A 26,172-nucleotide genomic window follows, 5' to 3' on the forward strand; every position below is an offset into this window, starting at 1 on the left:
AAGCAAAAATATAAGCTAGCCCAGTTGGATCTCTTTATTTATAATAGAAAGATGATGAAAGATGGTAATAGACAAACATAAAATTACTGTCTGTGGACAAAGACCTCTTTTGGAGAACCTGAAGTTCATCTGCCCTACATAAAATCCACTCTAAAACAAGGAAACTTGTAAAGGAGGTTGAACCCACTGCTCCAAGGCAGATCAAAATATTTTGCTTTTGCTAGTTTGCCTAAGGGTTACTACAAAATATCTTTCTTTCTTGACAGAAGGGGGCTATAAGGGCCAGAAATTACATCTGGTACAGATCACTAATGTTTCCCAAATATCTGCCTGTAAATCCATCCAAGTAACACAACCCTAAACTGCAGATCTAACTCCTTGCTACATGTGAGACTTACACATGCATTATTTTGGTTAAGCAGAACACTGAGCAGAGCAAGAGAAAGGCTAAAAATCCCCAAACAAACAGTGAAACAAACAGCAAATTCCTTGCCAAACCAACCTATAGTGGTAAATACAGGAGGAGGAAAAGGAAAAGCTGAGATTTTAAATCATTTAAATCATGACATTACCTGTGCAACAACTGACAATAAATCTGGTCAGCTTATAAAACCAGAAACTGCCATTAACCTCTCAACACCATCTGCTGCTGACATGTAAAGGGATGTTAGTTCTTCCAAAGATGGCTTACTCACCATTTTACTTAATCTGTCATGTCCACCATAATGCCCAAAAGACCAAAATAAAAAAGCTCTGGAATGCACAAACCAATGATAAATATGAAAAAATGCAAGAGATGCCGACATTCTTTGAATTGACTTAGCTACATCTGGTCAGCTCTTTTCTACAGAAACCTGGCTCAGGGTTCAGAAGCAGTCAGAAATCAATAATATTCTCAGTATTATTTATAATGAAAAATAATGAAATTGAGAACAATATAGAAAATCATTAACATGCCACTGTATGCATTCACAAGACATTTATATTTTGAATGTCCTCTATTGTTCTGGTTCCTTATTCTAAAGTAAACAAGACAGCAGAACCCAAAGGGCAGCACACAGCACAGTGCAGAAACAGGGTAATACAAAGTAGCATTCTGGAATTGCTTCTAAAATATGTGGAACAACACACCAGTACTGGACAAGCTGAAATTCAAAACAGAGCAGGTTTTTGAGCAATCTACACAATGACCAGTAAGAGAAGTCCATGATCCATATTTCTGTTATTATGGCAGAATCTAGCAAAACAAGTAGGCAGCAAATTGAAAAGGTGAAAGAGCTGCTTTATTGCCCTGTTACTTCAGGTACTGGATGCAAGAAGCTCACACTGGCTCAAAAAGAAGCTGAGGCCTCCTTCCATGGATTCAGCCATCTAGAGCCATTAAACACAAAGTCACCAGCTCCAGAAACCTCTGAGTCACAAACTGCTGGAGGCTGAGTAGATCCAAAAGGAGCATCACTCTGTGATTTGCAGTATCTGTATTCCCCATTATGCCTCCTCCACTGAACCCTACCCCGAGCTGAGGTGCTGAATTAAATGGCCCCTTGATCCACCTTGGTAGTGCTATTCTCAGACGGTATTTTTGTCAACACTTCAAGATATTACTTCACATACTCCATTTGGATTCTCCCATCAATGTGTTTATGAAGAGAGAGGACAAAAAATGTATTTAGGGAACATTTCTTGGGACAACAGTTTTATGTAAAAAATGCACTCAAATCAGCCACTTTTACATACAAGAACAGGAAGTCTGGTATGGAAAGCCTGAACAAATACTCAGGTTTTCTGCAATTAATTTTGTAGCCACTCTGAGAATACTTACATCTTCGAATCTCCCCTCAAACCAGTACAATGCCGTATGCTTTTTAGTGCTTCTTAAAGAACAAGTGGTTCTTTAAGATACTTTCCCAATGAGGCATTAAAAAAAAATCCTATTTAAGTACTGAAGTAACAATTACTGCTGCACATTATGAGCTGCTTAGCACTAACAAGTTCTCATGGCTTAGCTAAATTTAATCTTTTACTAAGGGCTAATGCAAAACAGTACTTCAGAAACTCTTCCAAAAAGGGTAAGAAGTCATTTCTATTGTCTCTGAAGAGATTTCTAGGATTAGTCCTTCTCCTTTGGGATCCTGGTGACATCAGTCAGACAGCCTGTGTCATCACTTGCCTGAAGACAGGATCTGATACCTCAAGACAGTCTATTAAAAAGGAAAACATAACTGGGTTAATTTTATCCTACAACTACAGATCCTGCCCCCTGTGGCAGTTTAGCTGCACATTTTGTCACAAGTACAGTAACTGTACTTTACCAGGAATTCCTAACAACTGATGATAAGAAACAATCAAGTCTTTCTCCTGAAAACACATACTTATTTCACTTGTTTTTATTTTTGAAATTAAGACAAAATGAGCAATCTTGGGGTCTGTCTGTACCATCTGCAATGGGATAATAAAACATTCAATGAACTCAGTTCTCCAATATTATAAAGTGAACTTGTTGCTTTGTGTTGGCCTCTACCTAATTAGATGCAAACATCAGAGAAATATCATCACCTTCAGTGGTCCCCAGCTTCCTGTATTTAGTTACCACAGACACTATCAGAAGATCATCCTCAGACTGTTTCAGTTCTACCCCCATTGGGTTTTTAAATCTTTGCCAGTATGTAGATATTGGAAATAAGGGAGCTAGCCAGAAAGTTTTTCTCTGTGAAGGTGAAATAGCAACATAAACATATGACAAGGACTAGCGGAATTTCTCCAGCAATTTGCAATTGCCCCCCATGTAGCTACTGCAAGGTCATTATAGGCCATATCCTGCAGAGAGAGAGTAAAAACCTGCCAAGTTCCTGGTATAATACTGGAAGAGAACTACATGAAAAGTGGCTAGGAAGCTATGTGGAAGGTAAAGTTTTTGGATCATGTACATGTATTACACAGCTGGAAACCTTAAACTAGCAAGTAGAGCAGATGTGGACTTCCAGGTTTGCTCTGGACACAGTGCTGCTGCTTTTGTGAGCTACTGCACCCGTGTTGGGAAGCCAGGCCAGGAAGCCCAGCCAAAAGGGCAAACTGCCACTTGTAAGCCCATCCCAGCTTGTGCAGAATGAGCTGAGATGTGCCAGGATCACAGACTGGGCTGCTCCCACGGTCAGAGAGCACAGACCTACCCAGGGACCCGCAGCATGGGAGCTGCACATGTATGTACTCCCTGTTTCCTGTACAGAAACCCTGCATGCTCTAGGGATCATTCTGGGATTACTTCACATTAATATATGAAATAAACCTCTGCTGTTTTCCTCCAAACAGGATTGCTTCACTTCTAACACGAGCAATGAGTAAGAAAATCTAGTGAAAGCAGTCAGGACAAATCCCAGTTCCAGGATGGCACATGAGCAGCTCCAGGAGCCCACTCTGGATTCTGGCATTGATGCAAACCTCTAACATGTGATACCCAGCACCCATAACCCAGAATGTCCAGGGGTGCACTGCCTTGGCTTTAGAGTTGTGAAACCAAGCCTTATCATGAGAGGCCTGGATTTTAAAGTAAACTCCTCAGGTGGAGAGAAGAAGGGTGAAAAGAGGGAGAGGAGGAGGAAAGAGGCACAAGTTGGACCACTTCATCTCCTTTACCCTGGGAAAATGGAAGCAGTACAGCTGTTTCTCAGAGGCCTGGAAAAGCTGGTGGTTATCAACAGAAATCTAACATGAGAGCTGGGCAGATCACATTTACTCCCAGCTGAAAACTAACTCACAGACAATGTTTTAAATAGCTTTCGTTTCTGATAACAAAAGATGCCCAAACAACAAGAAGCCAACAGCAGAGCACTGGAACATTTGTTACACGATATGCCTCTCACCTCAGTGCAATAGTAATCTGCTGTGTCCATCAGACAGAGATCTAATTACCCTACACAAAAGGCAGCATTTGAAACATGGTGATTTTTGTTAAATCAAAAGAGTAAGAGGCTGGACAACAAGAAATTGAGAAAGAAACCAGATGAAAAATAAAACCAGGCAAACAGGTTCTGCATTAACATGTAACCTACAACAAACAGGTACCTGAGTGCAAAATGAATCAGCTTTTACTCTAAGGATATTTACCTAATTTCCACTTTGCAGCCACAATCAGCCACATAAAACCACAGTATTATGCACTAACATTAAGGCTTTGGATGCTGGCCATGGAGTTTCAGGCTAGAGCCTGAAACCAAAGAACACTGATACTAAGACATTATAGTTATCATCACAGAAAACACATGTATGTCACAAGCCTGACAAGTACACACAGACAAACATTTGAAAAATCTCCTTCACATGTTCCCTCATATTTGCTTTTCCTGCACAGTTGCAAATCCTCACTGTGAAAGAAAAGCCCCAGGTTTTTTTACAATCAAGGAGATATAAAATAACATCTTGCAACCTTTAAATGCTTCTCCTTTTGACCTTTGTGCTTTAAAGTGCACTATGCTAGGAAAAAAAGAAGCCAGAAGTGTGACCCCGTGTTTCAAACTCTCTGAAAAGAGCAGGGTTGCAGTATTGCAAGGGCTGAGATGGAGCAGGGGGTTGCCTCGATTGAGTGGTTTGGTAGCTCAGGGGTTTGGCACAGGAGCAAATAACCCTATCACTCTGCAGCCACTGAGCCCCAGCCACTCTGGGAAACAGTGAGGATGTGGTTTTCTCCTGAACGTTTCTGCCCAAAAGACAACTTAAAGCCGGACAAATCTTTCTTTTCATTTTAAATGAACTGTGCACCAGGAAAAATGAAATGCCATACTCAATGGACAACCAGTGTAAAGGGCTTCAGAATCAACTGCATTTGTTGACATATTCAATATCACCTCCTCCTTCTGAAAAAAACAAAAAAAACAAACCCACACAAATATGCTTCAGTTGTCAATGCTATTAAACATGCCACCTTTTAGTCCAATTTATCCTTATTAACAATGAGCTGGACAAAGAATTACTCAAAATATCAACTCTGCCCATACCTTTTACCCCTGCCTAATGATTCAGGAAAGTCTGAACCAGTTAGTGTTAAAACATTCTCCTTAACTAAATTAAAGACAACAAACTCTTGAACAACATTCCTGAAAACATGAGTATTGATAATTTTAGCATAAATCACACATTCAAACCATAAACAAACGATAAATATTTCTGATACCTAGAGACACATTTACCCAGTTCTGTGAAATCATTTATTATTTAGTTTTATTGAAAAGAACTGCAATTAAAATCAGCAATACAGCAACTCTGTCTCTTCTCTGTATGTGTGACCTTGGAAGAAAGTAACAATCAACAGGGCTGTGTTAATGGCAGGACTGGATGGTCTTAGAGACATTTTTCAGCCCATGAGTCCATGATTAACTGCAGCTGACAGAAAACCATAACATAGGTTCTGTGTTTAAGGTGTGCAAAACCAGGACCTTTCAACAATGCAAACCATTCATTAACATTCACCATTGTTATACAACACCATTCTGAATTATTCACTGAGAAACTTAATATACATAGAAGTATCCCTGCTATGTAGGGTTTTTCCTCTGAGATAAAGTTATTGCAAACCACATTCCTTTAAATGGAGTCTTGCAATAAAAGCTAAATAAAGGGGGGAAAGGGTTCCCAGCAGAATTCTTATTTACAACTTGGTAAGACAAATTAAAAAAGTTTAAACATTTCTGCCAATGTTTAAAAGAAGTAAAAAACCAAAGAGCCTGACCACAAAATTAATGACACCAAATACAAGACCTAGATATTTTCAATTAAAATAAGTCACTGGGTTATAGCAAGCAAAACCAGCTCTTTTCAGATCACAAACAGGCAAGGGGACTACATTTCAATTGCCAAAATCCGATGGCAAAGAGGCCTGCTGATCAGCCAGCTGACTGCTGAGTATGTTTTTCTTTTAATTCAGAACCAGAAATAGAGAAAAAGGAAGGTTTCTTTTCTGAAACATCTGCTTATTAAGAAGCCATAATACCTCATTCTCCAGGAGTTAAAGATCACCTCTACCTCAGTTTCCTTGCTCAGGTGCACATTGGGACTAAGTCTTGGCTACAAGTCTAGAGGAAATTTCTGTTTCATACATCACATACTTCCACATGCCCTGATTTGCTCTGGAGACTCACTTTACTGATATGGAAACTGAATTTATGGCGTATTCCTATCCTGGGGAAGAAACAGGTACCAGAACTAGAGTGCATCTGTTCTTTTTTTGAGACAAAGAGAGGCATAGAAAATTACTCCCCCCATTTGTGAGGCACCTACTAAATGCCTGAAGATGAGCATACAAACACTGAAACTCCTGTATGATTAATAAACCTCACAAAACACAGAAAACATTAAAAAAAAAAGTACTACCTTCTTTTCAGTGGTGCTTGAAGTCTTTGACACTAAAGCTGTTTCAACAAGACCCTGCTCAAGTAAGGAGTCATATTTTATGCTTCTTTTTCTGCTTCTCCTCTCCTTGTTTGCTGGCTTTTGTTCATTTTCCTCTGACTGAGACACATCTGCACCATTGTCTCCGCAAATGGAGGACTCAAACAGAGGCTTCCCATTCATGTAGGTTTTAGTGATTTTCAGCTTTATTTCTGGAGAGCCATTCTTGATAGGAGTAGTGTTGGGGGGTGTTCCAACTCCCTTTATTTCCTGAGGTTCAAAGCGCAGCTTGGCATCCTGGGCCCCGGACTCGCCATTAAACACCCGGGAGGTCAGATCTTTCAATTTATCAGCTGGAATAAATGGAAGAGTCTCATGGCCATTATATTTTTGCATGACACCTTCCTGTAGAGTGGCAGAAAGTTGTGCTTTGCCCAAGTAGACGGAACATTCACGATTCACTTCACAATTCTGAGGTTTCCCGTTGGTATTTCCAAGGATTTCTGGTACCTGCTTCATTTTGATGCAGTTAATTTTTTGAGTTAACAGTTGAGAACTTCTTTTGATGCTAAAGTCCATTCAGCCCAGATGTTTCCAGTCTTACACTGCTATATTAAGACAAATAGACAAAAAAAATTTTTAACAATAAATGTCAAAAGCTATTAAGTACTCAGATAGACATCAGCACTAATATAAAACTCGATGTACTTCATTAGACTTTTACTAAAAAAAGCTTTGTTTACAATCTTCCAAGGCAAAATGCCTCAGTATCTGTTAATATGCATTACAAAAAAATTCCAAGAAAAACAGATCTATGAATCATCAATTTTATTAAATTGAAATTGGAAAGCAAAACCACAGCTTTCATTTTAACAATTTGTTAACCATTTACAGCATGAGTGTTGCTTACAATAGCTACACAAAGGTACTGCACTATATAAAACAAGAGGTTAGACCTAAGTTAGTATCATTATTAAAAACATAAACCAGATGAGTTTATCTCCAAGAGGCTGTGCCAGCACAGAAAGCCCCCAGGCTGTGTTCCTGTAGCACCTACACTATGGACAGCAGCATCACAGCTTCCCTTCCTCCCTCTCCAAACTTCAACCATCCATCAAAACACACCCCCTGCAGAAACACCACAGCTCAGACAGTCTCCAGACATTTCTCAAAGCATTCTGGCTGTAAGAATGAATAAAGAGTGAGTCTTTTGGGCCAGGAACACCAGCCCCCTGGGAAACAGCTAACCCATCAGGCTAGTGACCATACTGGACAAAATTTAAATGATCAAAACAACTCCTGGAATTTCAGATTTTTCATGGCAGCAATATCATCTAACACCCACTTTTCATACAGAAATTCGCAAACATACAACAAGCTAAAACTGCAATATTTTCTGCCCTAAACAGGTTCTACAAGGGTTCTAAAAGCTAACCCTGCCTATTTCACATTACACCACTGTAGCAAACAAATCAGTCTGGCAGAATGACTCCTTTGTGCTCCTAAAGATGATGGTTTCAATTTTTAAAATTCACCTGCATAGATTCTTCATATAACTGGGTCCAGTATATACACAATATAGAAAAATACACCATCAGAAATATTATGAAAGCTTAGCACAATAATCATCATATCCATGCTCAAGGTAACCAATTTCATGTATGATTAAGTCCAAGGACTGTCACATCGAATCAAAATTTCATCAGATCTTGTCTCACGTGCTCCCAAAAAAGTGCAGCAAAACCCATGATGAATAACTATTGAATTGTCAGTTGCTATGGTAGAAATCACTTCTGAATCTTACCTTGTTTATTAATGCACACAGTTATAATGCTTACAACTGGCATATTCCTCCAACTTGCATTTTTGATAGCTCCTACATCAGGAGTAGCAATGTAAACATGTTCATAACTGAGCACTGCTGCAGCCTGCTAAAGCTTCTTAAGGATGTCAAGCTTGAATTCAAAGCAGCTGACGAACATGAAACCTTTTCATTTACAAAGATGCAGAAAAAAATTAAAAATCATTAACTCCATCTCTCCTTAGCAAGTGGTCCCATCTCCCTAACACGCTGCTTTAAAATATCTACAAGATAAAAGGGTGTCTTTCCACACAAGCTACCTGGCATTAAACAAGGCAAGGACAGCAAGTGTACCTGAACTCCAAGTGAATCTGCAAGAGAAAAAATTCTCATTTTTCTTTAGCCAGATGAAATCAGAATTATCAATAAAATCTCTGATAAAATGACTAGAAAGCAGCCAACTATATTAACTCTCCTTAAGAGGAATCAGAGATAAAAGGAAACTCAAAACTCAATCAGAACAGAATAAATGACTAAACCTAAAGGGAACTCAATGTCCTTTCACGGTATATTCTCTGAAAACATGGACATGAGACAAATTAGCCCAATTAATAACACGGCAGTGTTTCATGTGTGATTCAGCAGATTTAACTGAAATCACATTTCTCTTAAGAAACAACTAGTGACAAATTCTATAAATCTCTGGGCAAAAGGCAAACCTGCTGGGAAGCATATCACACAGTTACAGAGAGCAAAAGTCCTTAGAAACCCCACCAAAACCAAGAACAAAACAACCAAACCAGCGGTCTGTTGCTAAATCTGCACTTCCTTGGCAGGGATCCCTAAGGGAGCAAAGCAGAGGTGGGATTTGGGCAGCCGAGTTCCGAATTCCCTGCGGCCGCTGCGCCCTCCAGTGGGCGCCGGGCTCGGCGCGGCTCCTCCCGGCCCAGGAGCACATTTGGGATGGATCCATAAACTGATCAGGGCATGGATGGATTTCTGCATCGGGCCAGCTGTATCTTCTAATCCACACTGTGCTGCTGAATCATAAATCTTACTCTCATCACATAGGTCGTGAAGCTACAAAGTCATCAAGCTTGAGGCACGCCTCCAAAAAAGCAGCGAATAATCCAGTGAGACTCTTGTTACTGGTGCACTCCATCTCAGGACATTGATGAATTAGAATGGGTATCTTAAGAATGTCAAAACATAAAAATTGCCATAGTCACAGAACAACTTAGGCTGGAAGGGATTTCCTCAGATCATCTATTCTCACCCCATGCTTAAACCTGATCAAACTTCTCAAGGCCTTGTCTGAACAACGACCCATAGATAATCAACTTAAAAACTATGGCTTAAAAAAAAATCAAGTTATTGTCTTTCTAGCTAATAAACCTAAACGTATACACTCGATATCACAAAAACTAAACAAACCAACCAACAAAAAAACCAAACCAAACCAAAAATACCAATAAGTGAAAGACCCTGAACTTATATAGCAGTTACCTTGATTTGCTAGATCCATCTGAAGATAAACAGATTTCAAGAACTTCAGTGAGTGAAGGTTCAGTTAATGACTCTCACTAATACAGGTCACTAGAAACAGCTGAAAGCACTGAAAAAGGCTTCTCAAATCACTGAAGCCAAGAGACAACAAATTCAGGAGTAATACTGGTAAAAGGAGGAAGTTAATGTACCCACAACAATTGTAAATGGGAAAACGAAGACAAAGGCAGTAATTTGAAACTGTACAATATCAGAACCAGGAGATATAGATTATAAAACATGGGAAATAGACCATGTTTGTACAAAGATTTAATGGAACAAATGAGCAGAGTCTCAAAGTAAGAGGCAGAATAATGGGCTAAGATAACAGATGTAGGTACCTAACAGAAAATATAGTCCCATGGGGAGATGAGACATCTAGACAGCAATTTGCAGGTTAGTCACCATCTCTAGGACAACCAGTGGGATTGAAATTAGTGAAACACATCTCAGTCTTCCTGGCAAAAAATAAGCTACATTGTGGGGTCTGGGTAAAAGAAAGAAAATCTACACATGGGAATAACAAAGGGTTTCAGGGAAGAAGATCCAAATTGAAGCCAGGTACATTTTGCTATACAAAACTTCACAGCGACACTATAAGAAGAAGAAAAAGGACCAGGCCCTTTGTGAGAGGAGGGGACAGAGCAGGAAAGAAGGGGCAAGGAGAAAATAACCACCAACCAAGCAGTGCTGCTGTGAGTCTGGAATTAATGCAAGGAGATCTAGAAGACAAGACATGAAGGAATGAAATAAGATAGATCACAGACAAGATCTAGTTGATTCAAGTTGTAAGAGTAAGGCCCTGAAGCAGCTGAGCATACAATTAGATTTGGAGCTAAAATCATGCGCAGTCATGCTGGACCACGGTATCACACAGAAGCAAAAGCAATCCCTTATCTTTTTCTAGATGACTCTGTATCCATTGAAAAGGCAAGTGGGGGGAGGGCAGGGAAAGGAAGGGGACAAAAACATCACACGCTAGTAGCAGCTAATGAGCTTAAGCCAGTATCGTCCCATACTGAGTGTCTGGTGACCCAACAAGCACCATTTTCACTAACAAAGGGGAAAAAACATTATAACCAGGAGTCTGCTGAATAAACATGATATTTTGGCTTGTGAACCAATAGCTTTCAGTATGGAAAAGAAGATTTCTTATCAGATTAAGGTCTCTAGAATTTTTAATCAGACAATGACAACTGGACAATCCTTGCAGTGGCTTTGTACACATGTTCATACTAAAAAAACAGGTTCTATATAAGGCAAACTATCTTGCAGACATTTTAAATCATGCATTAATTACTTGAAAGTTCATCATCTGACAGGAGTCACGAGTCAAACGCAGTTAGTATGCATGTCAGATTCCTCCTTCACTGGCCAAGCCACTATCATTTATGGGATATTTATTAGCCAATTCTTCCACATCTGCTGTAATTTCAGAGATGCTTTTCCGGTGTGTCAGAAAGAATGGAGTACTCCATTCCTTTCAATTCTGCCAAAGGGAGGGACTTGAGTAAGTAACCATCAACAAGCATCTCTATTAAATATCACTTTTGTTTCATCTAAGTGTTTTCTTACTCTGGTGAATTACTTGGGGCAGGCACAGGGAGGTGGGGGAAAGAAGGGAGGATGACAAACTTCAATACAAATTCACAGTAAGAGAACTTTATCCATTAAAGCTATTTTTATTACCTACAAATCAGGCTTTCAGCTGGCACTAAAAAGCTAATAGTTGGCTGCTGCTTTTTTGTGTTAAGATTGCTTTCTGGTAAGTGTTCTCCATTGTGTTATCAATTTTAAGACAAAAGGTTATTCCTATTTTCAGATCAGAATGAGAGAAAATACTTAACGAGATTAAGAAGGTTACAACACTTTTTCTGCTAATACATTTGAAAAGTTGAGTATGCTTACTCATATTATCTTGTATAAAACCCCTAAAATATCAAATAGGAGTAGATGACTATTTACTCTTGTGTAGTACACTCTAATTGTTCTTCACTGCATTAAAACAATGAAAAATTAACACAGGATCTAAATATAATTTTATTTTAGAACACAACTAAAAATTGCATTGCAAGATTGGCCAAAAGTTGTCACAAACCAGTTCTAGCCAGAAAATTCAAAAACAGTATCTCTCATGAAGAAATCCTTTACTGTAGTAGCTGAGATAGAATTGCAAATAAATATACCAAACCTTTCTAAAAATGTATGAATCTTAGAAAAATTATTTAAAAAGCATCCCTCCAAAGGAGACAATTTTTAATGTAAAAGCACCTGAAGTAAAGACTTCATTAATATTGCAGAAGATATAACAAGATAAAGGACATTTTGCAAATTCTGTGGAAAAAGTTAGTGTACTTACAGTTGCACTTACTACCCAATATTACCTACAACCAAATACTGTTCCTGGGAAAAAAAAAAAAAAGTATCTATCTTTTAAAATTTGTTTTAAATTTGTTTTGGATTTGCTTTTTTTTTCCCCCCAATGGATAAAATTTCTGAATTTCAATGACATTGCCTATTTTCATGAACCAAAACAACTATTTACTGCCTTATTATTAAGACAATTAGTGATATCAACTTGGGCATTTAACAACTGTAGAATGAAAAGCAATTCTTCCCTTTAAATCGACTTGCTACTGCAGAAAGAAGCTTACAAAATGGATGGACTTGCTTCCTTATCCTTCCTTGGGAAAAGCTTTTGCAACCAACCCTTTCACGTGGACAAGGCTAGAAGTGTCTGTAAGAGGATTCCTCTCCATTAGTTCCTTTTCTTAAAATCACAGAAATATTTTTTCTACTGCTGCAGAAATTTTATGTTGTCAGTTCCACTCAAGCTGCTGGAGGTGAGTGAAGCAACGAGATACATTTGAGTAAAATCAAATTCTTCATAGATGTTGTAATTTTGTCTGAAGAGAGACTACACATACCACTGTGGTGGGACCACAGATCAAACAGAAAGGAATGACTTCTCCTCTGCACATAAGCAGGGAGGACACCAGTGCCTAAAATGGTAGAAACTAGTGAATATACCACCAGTATTTAATAAATACAAAAAGGCAGCCCCCAAACCTGAGAGCTTCCTGTGTCCTGGAGAGCTCCAAAGGGAATGGTCCCTCTCTAGCAAAACAGGACTTAACAATTCAGTACTTGCTCAGTTTATGTCTTTGCTCACCAATGAAATGATGTCTCTCCCTGTCTTTCAGGCGGCTCAGAGATGTGCACCTGGCATCTGCATAGCTTGGGAACAAAGAACCAAACACAATCACACACAATCTCAAATAGCACAGCACTTCAGTGCAGAGCTCCTTATTTATACTGCTTTTTCACCTGGTCTAACACTACTTTAATTTCCTATACCTTTTTTAATCCCACTGGCTTTTTTTGTCAGCATCCCACCCCTACTCTTTGCACCACGCTTTCAGGATCTGGATCCTCTGGCTTACATAATATTCACTGCAGCAGATAAACACACTATAATCTGTTTTCTCATCACTGTGGCCACTGATTCTGCTCTTATTCCCATATGTAGTTGTGACAGCACAGCAATTGCCTGAAGCTTCTCCAAGAGAATCATGAAAATTTCTGGTTGTTTGAATTATGAGGGAATTCAAGGAAGGGAAGATCAAACCTGGGATGACACCACAAAATGTTATAGACAATGAATCAAACTGCAGTGTTAACAAGATGTTATCTGCTACACCTCTACAGAAATCAGTGTTTCCCAGATCTGACCAGACAGCAGCTAACTAATCTAGAGGCTACAATCATTTTGCCTAGACCCTGACAAGTCTGCTATCTTTGTCTACCACAGCATTAAAACTGTTCATCCAAGTGGGTGCATTTAAATGCCAGAAGCACACTTGGTGCCTCGGAATCATTCTAGGAAGCAGCTGTGACACTGGAGACATGTGAGGCTTTGCCAACACTACGAAGGCCCAGCTGTATGTACACAGAGAGGGCAAAATAATCCTGGAGCAGCATTTGGCCACATCTTCTGCTGTTTACAGAAGCAGCAATACACTGCACTCATAGTGTACCTCTCTGATGTGGACAGGTAATGCGTACAAATAGCTGATTTCTTTCACCCAGTAAATTCAGCTTCACATCTCATGGCATTAAGGTAAAGATCTGGAGGGTAAAGGTCTGAGGGTAAAGGTAATTAATCCTGACTCCACAGCACTACAGAATTTAACTCACAGATATGCACCATTCACTAAAAACTGCACATGTCCACATCTGAATGGAACTGACTATAATGTGATCCTGGCCATACCGTGCTAATTCTGATCTCCTTCACACAGACCATAACCATTTACATGCAACTACATTAATAATTATATCAATGTATTTCCTTGAGGCAAAACACACACACAGAGGGGACTGGCAGATGTATGCCAGGAACCCTCAAGCAAGGCCTGAGACTTCAGACATTAGACACTCTTCAAACAAACCCAAATACTTGCTATGAAGTGGCCTTTCTGGTTTGGACATTACCTGAAGCATTTCCCTGTGCTGGAGCTTTACCATGCTCCTGCCAAAATGCAGTACCGTCATTCTCAGAGCTCTTAATTCCTTTTTTATTTCTTTTGCTGCATCTACATCAAAAATCTCTCAGAAAGTGATTAGTGTAACTGTTAGAGGTAAAAGGTCTGGAATTTGAGTTTCTGTAGATAAAGAGTACCTTATCCATTCCACTTGAAGACAGAAAGATAAAACACTTCCCTGTCTAACAAACCAATTCCTTCCTGTCCACTTTCCAAAACTTCTGAGTAGAGAGGTTTGCAGTGGGTATCTCCTGCAATTTTTCGCTTTCCTTTCAGCACAGTACTAGCTTTGTGCATTACTTCACTGTCTTATCAAATTTAGTTCTTTGGACAAATTGTGTTGTACATACTTCTCATGGGAAAATCTAGCTCTGACTGTAGAAATAAGTAGTGTTAAGCAATTGTAGCTGCTCTCCTTATTTGCACAGTTTCTGAAGGCTCAGCTATCACTACCATTTTGTGCCAGGCTTTCACCTGATGAATAGATATTGCACACCTACTTTCAGCTACACATTTTATGACTGGAACTTGTTTTTTGCACTACTCTGAATTTCAGTCACATTCCACATTTAATCCCAGCATTTGTTTCTAGTTTGTTCAGGAGTACTACTAGAAACCAGCTTCTGAGTCTGCATTTTGCACTCACAGAAAAATCACAATTTTAATTTCATTCTGAAGAATGTGATTGAAAGTTGTTGGCAAGCACTCCATATAGGGAAATGATCCATATTCACCTCTTTCACCCTACACTGTGCTACAAGGTTCATACTTTGGCTTAAATCCCTCTGGCTTTATTATCAGACTAGAATCTAGGCATTCTTTACTACAGAGATAACTCCCCAGTTTATATGTTTCACAGTGCCAGTGCAGTCAGGATCTTTGCTCCAATGGAATCCCACCAAGGCTGGCAAGTCCCACAATTAATTTATCTGATATGTGATCTTGGGAACCTCAGCTCCAGAGACTAACCCATGCCACAGCATGAACATTTACACTTCTGCTTATTAGAATGAATAAATATGTGGAATGATTCCCAAACACCATGACAGAAGGCTGCATGACTAAGTATTCTTTCTAATGTTTCCTTTATTCTTTAATCAGTAGCTTTTCAAAATATTTCAAATTCCATTTAAATCACATTTCTAACGAGACCTTCCCTAACCTCAGCCTTTTCTCTTAAAGATATTTTTGTCACAGAATATCTCATCTTCTGCTCCTTTTGTATCTCTTGTTTACTATGGCAGAACTCAGAGAACTCAGGGAACAGAACTCACTCCTGTTATGTTCTTTGACTCTGGCAAAGAAAACGTGGAATTCTGATTTAGCCCTCAAGGCCAAATATGCCTGAGGATGATTTGTATACCCTGAGTTTGGCTCAGCTGGTTGGAGCATGGTGTGAATAACCCCAACATTGTGGGTTCAGTCCCTGTACAGGCCACTCACTTCAGCATTGGACCCAATGGTCCTTGGGGGTCCCTTCCACCTCAGAATACTCTAGGATTCTGTATAAAACACATTTTTAATGTGTATTTTAGCATGGAGTGAGATACTAATATTTTAGTATTTTGTGTAAGGCACAAGCCAAAGAGATGTCACAAAGACAGTTAAATGGTGATCTCTGTCAGCCAACAGAACAAGACACCCTAGTGCTTCTCCAAAGAGACACAGAAAACCAACAGTATCCTTCATAGCAGAGGAAAATTGGTAAAGCTTCTGTGAAAATCAAGTTCAATAGCACATCATGCTGCAGTTTTCCAGTCATTTGCCACCTATGTATCCTCACCCCAAATAGCTCCAATTTGTGCTGGGGAGGTGAATACCAAAGTTCAAAAGAAGATCAAATTGCTATCTTGCACCAAGATGAAAACAGGATAAGCTAAAAGGATGGGAACAAACTAGAAACAGAGCCATCACCTGTTGAGCAATCCTTGCAATTTAAAACATGCTTTAAGTCTCTTATATATTTTACTAGTTTCACAATAAGTCATATATGAGATCCTGCATCAGTGGTGCCCCAGGGCAAAGTCATTTTGCCCAACACATGAAAACTGTGAAGTACATTAGGTTAGTACTTCAATCTTCCATGCTCACTAAGTGCAATCTGATTGCTGTGAAACATTCAAATACATTTTCAAACACCTACTTTTCACACAGCACACCATGGTACCATAAGAACAACTTCCATGCAATGGTATTATTCCTTAACATTAGCAAGGATAGTACAAATCCTGCTTTTGGTTCAAGCATGATTCATAGGTATTTGTTCATTGCACACAACATGCAGTTTAAAAAATTCAGTTTATGTTAATTGTGTTATATTAATCTACTGTATGCTTTGGACAGAGGTTGCTTATTGAATGTACCACAGAGTCAACAGATTATCTGGTGCTTAAGTTTAGAGTTGCTCGTCAGGAAGGTTAATGCACAGTCCATCATGCACTACTTATCATCACGAGGTATAAATATATATTAGTATATATTCCTGTTCACCATGAACTTTGAGTATTTTTTTAGCTTGCTATTCAACCAAAAGGGCACCAGAGAGGAATATGGCCTACATTTTACTTCTACAGATTCCAAAAACTTTTCTTCCTGCTGATGCTAGAAAATATAAATTAACTATTAGAGATATTGAGAAACTTGATAAAAGCATTAAAAAGATACCTGATGTATCATTTTAGTAATTTATGTCAGTAACAAGAAAAAGGCAAATACATTTATACAGCTACCTCCAATGACTGCAGGTCATACAAAAGCTAATTTGAAGGTGCAATGAAGGCAGAAAATTTAGGTAGTTTCTCTCTTTTCCTTCAAAAATGTTTTCAGAATCAAAACCTTCCAAGTGACCATTAACTGTATAAAAGAGCTGACTGACCCATTCAAACAACTATGTGAATTTACAACCAGCAGGGTGACTGCTGGCACATCAACAAGGCTGTCCTTACCAGCCCCCTTTCTCCCAAGTTCTCTGCAATTAGGCACCAAAGGAAATTTGGACTCAGATATCAAGCTCTGATAAGAAATTATTTCCTCTCTTCACTTTACTACCTGAGCACTTAGCCTGGTGCCATGCTCCATCTCCACTTCTCATTTACCACCAAGATTCTAGGACATCCTTGGTGAAGACACTTCTCAAAGCTGCAGCCTAACTGGAAAGTGATGTTCCCTAGAAAAATGAGGCTTACTGATCCACTTGAGATGAGGCTCTGAGCAACCTGCCCTCGTGAAAGGCGTCTCTGCCCATGGCAGAGGGGTGGAACTAGATGATCTATGAGGTTCTTTCCCATCCAAGCCATTCTCTGATTCTAAGATCTCCATTCTTCATCCCAAGGCCGGATTTCATAATTACACCAGATCTAACACATCTACTCAACCAGGCGGCCATTTCAATTCTCTTTGCAGGAAAGTAATGAAAAAGCTCAAATAGTATAGCTACAAACACAGGACTAAAACATGTAGTCATGAAAGAGCCCAAATAGTATAGCTACAAACACAGGACTAAAACATGTACTCATCATCCATGGCATGATTATTAGTCCCACCCAAGCAGTTCTCACTCATGCCTGATTGCTGACTGTTAGGGAATCTGTTGTTTTCAGCAGTATCACTTAATGGGTGCTTCTCACTGTGCAGCACGCTGCTCTTGATGACAGGTTTAATTTTTTTTCCCAGAAAAGGCCTGGCCCTTCACCTGTCTCTATACAGGAGATACATGCTGTTTTCATGCATTAAACCATCTTCTATGCTCAAAACCTAAGAAATGCTGTGTGGTTATATAAGCAGGAATGACGAGCAGTGACCAAATCACTGCAAGAACTCTGTTTGTATCTTCTACTCATCACACACCAGATCCCTGACACAGGAATCTGAGCAGAGCAGGTGAACAATGATGCACATGGAGCCCCAGTGCAGTCAACAGGCTTTGATGGACCACAAGGAAACACTCACATTTATCAGGCTGCAGAAACAAGACCTCTCTGGGGAAACGTACTGACACTGGTGGAACAAAAAGCAGGCTCAGTGCAACAGCGAGAGGTGAAAGGGCCACAAACAACAGGACACTGAAAAACAATCTCCTCTTGCCATTCCTTTGCTACTTTATTAGTGCAGTGTTTTGGACAAAAACTCACATATATGTGTACATTCCCCACCCAAATACTAGAAAGCCACTCATCAACAGTCATTTTTTGCTTCCAGTCTAAATCCAAGCTGGGTTGGTTTTGCTGTAATATCCAGTCTATGGCACGCAGGTAGTAATTTACATGCAATAATTTCACCTGCAAAATTACCACTGGCTTCAGAAAAGGCACATAGCCCTACAGACAGAATTTTTTTTATTCTTACCAGCCATTTGTTGGATTCACATTGAAGTAAAAAGAAATATATTTTATTTTTATTTTCCATCTTCTAAAGTACTTTCAATCTAGACCCTTTAAGTATAATGACCTAGTGTCTTCTGACATTTTAAAATAATATTTGATAAAGTAGTAGGTTTTACTGTACTTTTAATACCTGGATTTTTCCAAGCATGTGTGAGGGTGGATAGTCCTATAACCTTCACACCATCTCCAGTAATATTTAGAGCATTTATATTCACATACTGAAAAAACCTGTCAGATTTTCTGATGGTTGCATACTAGACAAAAATTCCTGTATGATTTAATATGTGGGATATAGATAGTTACTGAAGCAACCAAAAATTGCATACACTTTAAGTACTGAACCCTGAGTAGCCCTGCAAAACAGTGATTTCATTCCATTATTTCATCCAACAGTCAAATAATCCACAGTCAAAATTCAGCACACTCTGAAACTGAGTTTATTAACGTTGATATGCTGCATTTCCCAAGCGAAATTCCCACAGCAAACAAGCAAATAATAGCTTCAGCAATAAGTTTGCAGATATTCTTCTAACATACAAACATTTCAGTGAAGAACCAATTTATTCTTGCAGCTAAAGCCACACTTTCCATGCGTAAGGAATGTTAGTGTCCTTACATATATAGATATATATGTCTGTTTAATTCACTAGCAAGGGCTCTTAGCATAATCTATTACAAACTTCACTTCTACCCCAGTGTTTACCTTCCTTGGATATATGCAAAGGCTAAAAGCCAAACATATCTTCCTTCTTCTTTTTATTTTTTTTAAAGCAGACCTATTTAGCTTACTCAGTGTGGTGGACTAGCTCCTAAATTTAACAATCATTATAAACCAATTTTAATATAAATGCCAATAAGAAAATATTCATGCACACGAAATACATGGGCAATGACTGATACCAGCCTCTTGCTTGCCTTATGCCTGCTAGCAAGAAGCCCATTTTCTCTGAAATGTGTTTAAATATGGTGTTTACCGTCTCTGTACTTCTAGTAGTGTTTACTCCTCCTTTCAGCCGACATATTTAAAAAAAAAAAACCAAAACCAAAAAAGCAAGTATAAATACGTTCAAGAAGTATGGCAAATTCCCTTCTCCACCCCCCGAGCGGTAAAGCCACAGCAGATGAGCTGTAACTATGGCCTTGGGAATACAAGTTCCCCTGGCTCTTTTACCACACAAATATCAATTCAAGTTAGAAGAGCCCTGTCCTCTTATACTTAATGAATATCGAGCCAACGAGCCCGCACGCCTTCGCAGGAATGTTTCCTTTCCATTTTCCTAACAAGGCTCTCCTCCCATACCGGTCCAGGATGGACTGCAGAAGGGTGTAAGTAGAAAGATCATCACATCAGTGTTTAGTGGAGGAATAAATCAAACATGGCTTCCCCCTCCATACATTTCCAGAGTTACATTCACTCCTGCTGCCGTTCAATCTCAGTCCTACCCGGCGGGAAGGGGCAGGAGCAGCCTCCACCTCCCCACACCCTCACCGCCACAGGGGGGACATTTGCAGCCTCGCTACCCCTCAAGGGGGCGATTTAAATCCTGGGGAGGGTTTTTCCCCCCTTCCCATCGGTCGTGTCCTCCCGCTCCGGTTTTCTTTCTGATTTGCACTGATTGATCCCCCGTTCCCCGGGGAGAGAGGTGGGACGGGTGGGCACCTCTCCTTTATGCTGCCCCCGACCTCCCGCAGCGCCGAGGAGGAGGAGGAGGAGGCGGTCGGGGGGAAAGGATGAAGCTGCAACAGCCGGGACTCCGGCTCGGCATCGCTGCTTTCCGCTCCTCCGCCACCCAAGAGTCAGGCCCAGCCGGCGGCACAAATCCTGCGGCAGCCTCCGGGGGGGGACGAGGGGCAGGCGGGGGGACCCGCGGCCCCGCAGCGAGGGCCAGGTAGCGGGGGGAGGAGGGGGGAGCGAACAAAAAAGCCTCCTGCGGGGAACGGGGAAACGGGAGCTGCGGGCTGCCCGGGCAGATGGAGACGGTAAGGACGGTAAGTTTGAAAGGAGCGGAGCCTCGGGAGGGGGAGTCCCCGGGAGAACCGCCGGGGCGGGAGGGGGGCGCGGATGCCCCGCCACGGAACCCCCTGTCCCCCAGGCCGCCTCCGCTGCATTTCTGCCGGGTAGGGCTCGCGGTCCCGGCCCGGGAGAGGGGCTCCCGGTGCCCCCGGCGAGGCGCGCGGCCGGGCGACAGCATCCCCGCGGGCGGGCGAGCCTCGCCGCCGCCGCTCCCGCCGCTCCCGCCTCCCGCCCGGGGCCTGCGGGAACGTGCCCCGGGTGCCTCCTCCCTTCCCGCGGGGGAGAGCCAGCCGCGCTGCCGGCCTACCGACCTGTGCCCTAGCGCATCCTTCTCCCCGGGGAGCCTGGCGAGGCGGCGGCGGTATCTCGGTGCCGGGGAGCGGCGGGAGCCGAGGCGACACAGCGGCGGCGGCGGCTCCGGCGGGTCCTGCGCGGCGGCCCCGCCCCCTCCTCCGGCCAGAACCAGCGCGAAAAATCGGCGCTGCTGATTGGCCGCCGCCGCCGCGCGGCCCCCGGAGCGGCCGTTTCAAATCCCCCCGCGCGGAGCCGCCCGCACGCGCGGCCGCCGGGAGCGGCGCCCGCCGGGAGCGGGGCCGGGAGCGGGGCCGGGAGCGGGGCCGGGAGCGGGGCCGGGAGCGGGGCCGGGAGCGGGGCCGGGAGCGGGGCCGGGAGCGGGGCCGGGAGCGGGGCCGTCCCGCAGAAAGGGGAGGCCGGACCGGCTGCCAGGGGAGGGAAGAGGCCGCGGGGCGAGGTGGGGCCAGGCCCGCTCGGGGGAGCCTGGCTCGCCGCCCTCAGGTGGGCGAGAGCGCGTCCAGAGCCCGCCCGCCGCGGTGGGAAACGCTTTTTTAAAAGCATCTTTTTGTTATTATTATTTATCCTCTCTGGGGTGTGGGGATGAGGCTGTGAGCCGCCCCAGGTGCGCAAGAACGCGTTAGACTCACCACCAATTCACACCCCCCCTTCCCGAAAGTGAAGGTGAAAAAGATTTAGTTTTAAATATCTTTATATTGTTATTATTTCTCTCCTCCTGGCCGGCTGAAAAGTGCACTCCTCGCCGCTGGCCTCAGCCACCGTACACGTGCGCTTTCTGAAAATCCTGATTTAAGCCAAATGTTTTGACTTTCCGTACAACTGCACACAATTTGTAGGCTGTCGAATGGTTGTAAGAGCCGAAGTGTGCCTGGCTGCGAATTATCCGGGCTGTCTCTTCTGGAAGTATGGCCTGGGTTACTTTTTTTTTTTTTTTTTTTAAGCTTGCATCAAAATAAGTACATGTGCTTGTAATTTGCCAATTGAAAACACAACTTTTTTTTTTCTTCTTTCTTTTTTTTTTTTTTTTTTTTAAAGTCAAATCGTTAAACAGCCGTCATGTTACAATAGGAACAAATATGCTCATGAACCGTTGCACCAGATAATGTAAAGCAGGTAATGGCCAGGTTTTTCAAGCTTTCAATGGTTTAATAAAGGATTTATGGAGCACTGAGAGGCTGTGTTTGTGTACAAGGCAGAGAATGGAGTTCCTCGGTGCTATGGATACTGTATTAACCTGGTAGCTAACGACCTGTCGCAACTCCTGCCAAAGGTAAACAGATGATAATTGAGGGAGGGGAACACACCAGCATCATACTTCATGGATAATGGTGAAATTAGGCCATCTGTTACAGAAAGGCTCAGACTGTTTATTTTTTTACGTGATCCTTAATTTACTTTCATATGTTAAAGTTTGTTGATGTTTTTAGGCAAGCTTTTAATGGTGGCTGCATGGCAGTTAGTAGTTGAACAGTGCAAATTTAGTGCTAAGTACTTAGTAATGAAAATCTTAATCATTAGCTGATTAAAACTTTAAGCTGAAGGTGGCTGGAGGAGATCTGTCTGCAGTGATAAAGGTACCTTAACTTGTTTTACAGCCTTTCTGTGAAAAAGAAAATACACTCTCTTTAAGGTGTTAGACAAACAAGATTTAGTTTCCGAATGTCAGTGTTTACAGCACTAAAGAGAAAGATAAAGTGCCATTACATTTTGAAATAGCCAATTTGGATCAAGAGTCGTGACGGTTTTATCCAGCTTCCTTTCTAAAGTTCAGTTAAATGCAGTCAGAGAAAAACTAAAGATCCTTTCTAATTAAAAATAGAGACACCAGTATCAATACAAATAAATAGAAGTGCAAGTATGTGAATCCTGTTGTTTATGTAAGGGAATATACAGGCTTGCTTTTCTTCATAGTTGAACAGTAAATCTAACATACTAAAAGCACAAAGCATGCCACGTATTCAGGGGTGTTTTCTGTTCTCCCCTCAGAAACCCCCCAACTTCCATAAAAAACATGACTGTCAATAATTTGTGTGATACAAATACTTTATCTATGTTCTCTTGGGAATAAACTTTTTGTACAGGCCCGATGATAGAAGTTCATCTTTATGTATGACTTACGAAAGAGGAACAAATTTTCATTTTGTACTTATCACTAATGCACAATATCCTACAGATAACACAGTTCCTATGTTTGCCTTCTGTGTCAGTTCTTTAAGGTGTAAGTGGAAGGATTTTGTTATCATGGTCAAGGTGACAAATCTTCCTTAGTCTTTACAATTCCTGTAGATCACTGGCCTTGTCTGTGAGACCAAGATTTGCAACCATGTAATTGCTTCCTGATAAACCCACCCTGCAGATTTCCACGAAAAGCTTATGCTGGGAGTTAACACCTTTAAGTGGCATACTACCAGTTTATATTGTAGATAGACACTGGTGCAAACTTGTCCGATGTCTTGACCCTTTAAATAAAAAATGTGCTTGCTGGTTTTTTAATTTTCAAAACAATTGGTTTCCTTGAGCTCTTATTGTGGTAATAAAGACACCTCATTTTTCCACTGCAGTACACAAAGAGGCTGGTTCTTTGCAAGGGGATATAGTTATATGGCACTTCTGAAAATTGAGTTCAAGAAAGCTTTAACTTCTCAAGGTATAAATGCATATGCAGTGCAGAATAAGCTTGTGCTGACAAATCACAGGCATGCTGTGTTACACTTGGCCTATAGCTTTGAAGTAGTTGAAGGAAATGTCCTCTAATTAGTTTCTAGTAGTCATAATTTCCCAGGCTGAACCTCTTGGAGATTTTGTTCTTTCATTATATTTCCTTGTCATTTTAGATTAGAAAATATCTTTTAGCAGTTTTGGTTTCAATGGCCTATCCAATAATATCAAAGATACACAACTAGAGCAAATGAAAGTATTAATTTATAAGTGACGCCTATTTCATTTGGTGTCTAAAATTTTATTGCTACTTACTTTCAACTTTTATTGATATATTGTGTTAAATAGTATCACAATTAGTATTAAAAATAATATCCCTCTTTCAACTCAAAGACAAATAAATGTAGTGGTAGCATACTGTCCTAGAAATATTTAAATATTTTGGAGATTATCAATTAGTTACTAAGCCAAAAGATAATTCGTAATTCAAGCACTTTTTCAAGATCACTTTTTCAGCAGTAACTGAATTGAGTACCCCTGGCTTTAGGCATGTGCTGGAGTTCTGAAGGTGAAGGAAGTTTTCTTTTGTTGCCTCAGCAGGGACAGTGAGTGCTGGACAAGCCAAGGCCTTGAGCTGCAGTTGCTGGAGTTGCACTGTGTGAGACAGAGGCCAGGAACAGGCAGTGTGTGTGGCACTACTCAGTGCAGCAGTGCAGAGCTGCCCCCCTGGAGAGCTGGGTCAGGGCTGTTAGGCACATTTTGGGGTACTTGTTGCCATTGGGCACCATGGAGACCAGCAGTCCCTGTGCTGAAGCTTTGCCATTGCCCTGGCAAAGGCAAACAGCAAAGACAGTGCAGCTCATGAGCACGTTTAATCTCTGTGGCAGGAGCCCTCTGTTTATGTTCCTCTCCTGTATGGATGCTAAGGATTGATTGCTTTCTAAATTCCTGTCTTGTACCCATTTTTATTTTTGTTTTGGGATTTTATATAACGTGTCTAGTGTGTATTTTCCTGCATGCAGATTATCTTGGTGGCAAAGTTAACTCAAAGTAGTGCTAAAGTGAAGTTACACGAGTGTAGTCCATGCGTTAATCAGATATTCCCAAATTAGTAGAGCAGCACAGCATGTTTACAGAGTTTATTGTATTAAGGTGTTAAGTACTGTAATAGCCCATATAGAATCTACAGATGTAGTTTTTTCTTGTTTCACAGACTTTGCCATTTATTAGGGGTGAACACTGAAGGCATTAACAGTTCAAAACATGAATACACAGGTGAAGTTAATGCTGCCCATTGTCCTGTTTTGATGTCGCACTGATGCTGAGATACCTGCTCAGTGTTATCCTTACTATCACCATGACACTTTCATACTGGCAACTGGCAGCACATCACCTTTGACCAGCAGTCCATGTTTTTCTTTGGATTAACAAAGAGTAATTGTTGTTTTCAACCTGTCTGAACCTATCCTTAGCTATCTTAAGTATAGCTAGACATGGACACGGATCTTCAGCATGTCAGTCCATATCATCACAACTGTTAAGAAAAATCTTTATCAGCATGTATGTGTTTATGTCTTTGACCATGCAGTGTGTTGCATGCTGTTTCATATGGACAAGCTGCTGATCTAGGATTAAGAAACAATGAAATATGAAATTTAAAATCAGTGTTTCAAAATATTTTATATCAGTTGTAGCACATTCATAATGAAATGATAGTAGTAAATGTGTTCTAGAGAACTTGGATATATACTTGTTAATTAATTTGAATGAAAATTCATTGAAAATGGTTACTTGAAAAATTTGATGTGCATTAGAATCACTTTTAAATTATCTTGAAAATGAGAAGGTACAGGCTTTTCAGACTTCATGTAACCCCATATAAAAATGGAATAATGGTATTTTTTAATAGAAAATTGATTCCTTGAGAAAAAGAAAATAATCTACTTTGAGAATTTGAAGTAGAATTAGTCTCTGTCCAAATGAGGGACATCTTAAGTGCAGCTACAGTTTATGGCTTAAATACTGATCAGAATAAAATATTACCTCATGCAAACACAGTTAAATGTAAATCTTCTTTGTACTACAAGTTACAGCAGCCTGTTTACCTGGTACACTTTCAGATAGGAGAAGGATGAAGTAAATGTCCCTTTTGTTGCAAACACTTATTTGTGTTTGCATCATTTGTGTTGAGTAGAAGAAAGGGAAGTGTAATTGAGGGAGGAAAAGGAAGAGGAAAGCTGAACACATGAGGGAGTGAGATACATCTTCAGGGCAAGACAGAGGCCACGAGAAAGGAAAATTGAGGAGCATGTCCCTGCTGTTTTCCAGTGTTGGGATGATAAAAACCAGCTGTATACCAATTCTCAGCAGTTAATGTGCTTCAGCTTGGTATAAGTAACTTCAGTGAATCAATAAATTTATCTATAGAAGTTATATGTCTCTAATTATCTTCCCCATCAGCATGACTTAATTTAAACATTGCTGACATTCAGAATAAAATAAATCTAATCTATGTAGAAACACACAGCTTGAGGA

The 26,172-nt window shown here is 40.8% G+C and overlaps 1 protein-coding gene across 6 annotated transcripts in view; it reads right to left on the reverse strand.

Moving 5' to 3' along the window:
* Nucleotides 1–26,172, reverse strand: part of NSD2 (nuclear receptor binding SET domain protein 2) — a 99,708-nt gene that overhangs the window by 53,715 nt on the left and 19,821 nt on the right. For 4 of the 6 annotated variants that reach the window (XM_063157522.1, XM_063157527.1, XM_063157525.1 and 1 more), the window contains exons 1-2: nt 20,979–21,093; nt 6,364–6,989 (exon numbers count right to left, since the gene is read on the reverse strand). In XM_063157522.1, coding sequence (XP_063013592.1) covers nt 6,364–6,960 — 597 coding nt within the window. In that variant the 5' untranslated portion in view covers nt 6,961–6,989; nt 20,979–21,093. Of the gene's footprint in view, nt 1–6,363; nt 6,990–8,185; nt 8,286–20,978; nt 21,094–26,172 lie in introns of those variants that run through there. The other 2 variants (XM_063157524.1, XM_063157523.1) reach the window with 2 other exon arrangements.

The sequence above is a fragment of the Melospiza melodia genome, chromosome 5 (assembly GCF_035770615.1).
Source record: "Melospiza melodia melodia isolate bMelMel2 chromosome 5, bMelMel2.pri, whole genome shotgun sequence".
Classification (NCBI taxonomy): Eukaryota; Metazoa; Chordata; class Aves; order Passeriformes; family Passerellidae; genus Melospiza; species Melospiza melodia.